The sequence below is a fragment of the Austrofundulus limnaeus genome, unplaced genomic scaffold (genome assembly GCF_001266775.1).
Source record: "Austrofundulus limnaeus strain Quisiro unplaced genomic scaffold, Austrofundulus_limnaeus-1.0 Scaffold1219, whole genome shotgun sequence".
Lineage (NCBI taxonomy): Eukaryota > Metazoa > Chordata > Actinopteri > Cyprinodontiformes > Rivulidae > Austrofundulus > Austrofundulus limnaeus.
In genome coordinates this window covers 96,056-97,187 of record NW_013953621.1, presented here as the reverse complement: position 1 = coordinate 97,187, position 1,132 = coordinate 96,056, and the positions used below count along the sequence as shown (strand labels likewise).

The window sequence follows — 1,132 nt, the reverse complement described above, 5'->3', positions numbered from 1 at the left end:
AATAAACACAAACAGACACACACAGCCCAGAAATAAACACAGACACACACAGCCCAGAAATAAACACAAAAAGACACACACAGCCAAGAAATAAACACAAACAGACACACAGCCCAGAAATAAACACAAAAAGACACACACAGCCCAGAAATAAACACAAACAGACACACACAGCCCAGAAATAAACACAAACAGACACACACAGCCAAGAAATAAACACAAAAAGACACACACAGCCAAGAAATAAACAGACAGACACACACAGCCATGCTGGAACTTTACTGCTAAACAAAACTTCATTGTGAAGTTATCTTTTCACTCTTTCTCTTCCAAACTCTTATTGTTTTGTTCTTTCTTACCTTCATTATTGGAAGCAGATCTTCTACTTTATTCACATTTTCTAGAGCCTGGCGCACTTCCAGGAGCCCTCTGGGATTGTACGCTCTGACACATTAAATCAAGTCATTTAGACGTGATGAAAATCATTTTTCAATAATAAAAAAGGGTTTTTTTGGTGTAATTTACCCGTGATAAACAAGTATTCTGTCTTTGATGAAGTCCAGGATGTTGTCAAAGTAGGCCAGGTATCTGATGTTGATGATCTGTCCCCTGGAGGGAGATCAGCWGATGTTCACATGTTCTTCAACCATGATCACGCTGAAACCAAAGAGCCTCTCTACCTGATCAGGTTGATGTGATTGTTGAAGCCTCGGCTGAGGCTCCTGGCCGGCATCTGGTCCAACCACAGAACCGGCTGGTCTGGATCGGCGATCCTGCAGGAACAGGAAGAGCCTGTCAGGTCTGTTAGCTCCAGATTATTAAAGACTGTTTGATGTGATTTGTTTTTCTGTCAGAGGCAGTAAAACGTGACTCATGTTTATCTGCTGTTTAACTGTCAGGGCAGTCAAACATGTTTTCTGCAGCTCCGACGTTAAAAGCTGCAGAAAATGGAGCTGAATGTGCAGACTTGACTGTTGTTCAGTTTTATTTTATGAAGATAATCTGGAATCTAGATTTAATCTGACAGAAGCAAACATCTAAAGACAAGTAAAAAAAATAGTATAGGTCTTCTGGACGGTTCTTCTTTAATGAAACGTTTCGTCTCTCCTCCAAGAGACTTCTTCAGTCTGAG

General features: G+C 40.8%; 1 protein-coding gene across 2 annotated transcripts in view; it reads right to left on the bottom strand.

Annotated features, from left to right (window-relative positions):
* Window positions 1–1,132, bottom strand: part of ttc13 (tetratricopeptide repeat domain 13) — a gene marked incomplete in the record, with an annotated part of 30,708 nt that overhangs the window by 6,031 nt on the left and 23,545 nt on the right. For both annotated transcript variants that reach the window (XM_014031299.1, XM_014031300.1), the window contains 3 exon segments: window positions 360–444; window positions 526–609; window positions 681–773. In XM_014031299.1, coding sequence (XP_013886753.1) covers window positions 360–444; window positions 526–609; window positions 681–773 — 262 coding nt within the window.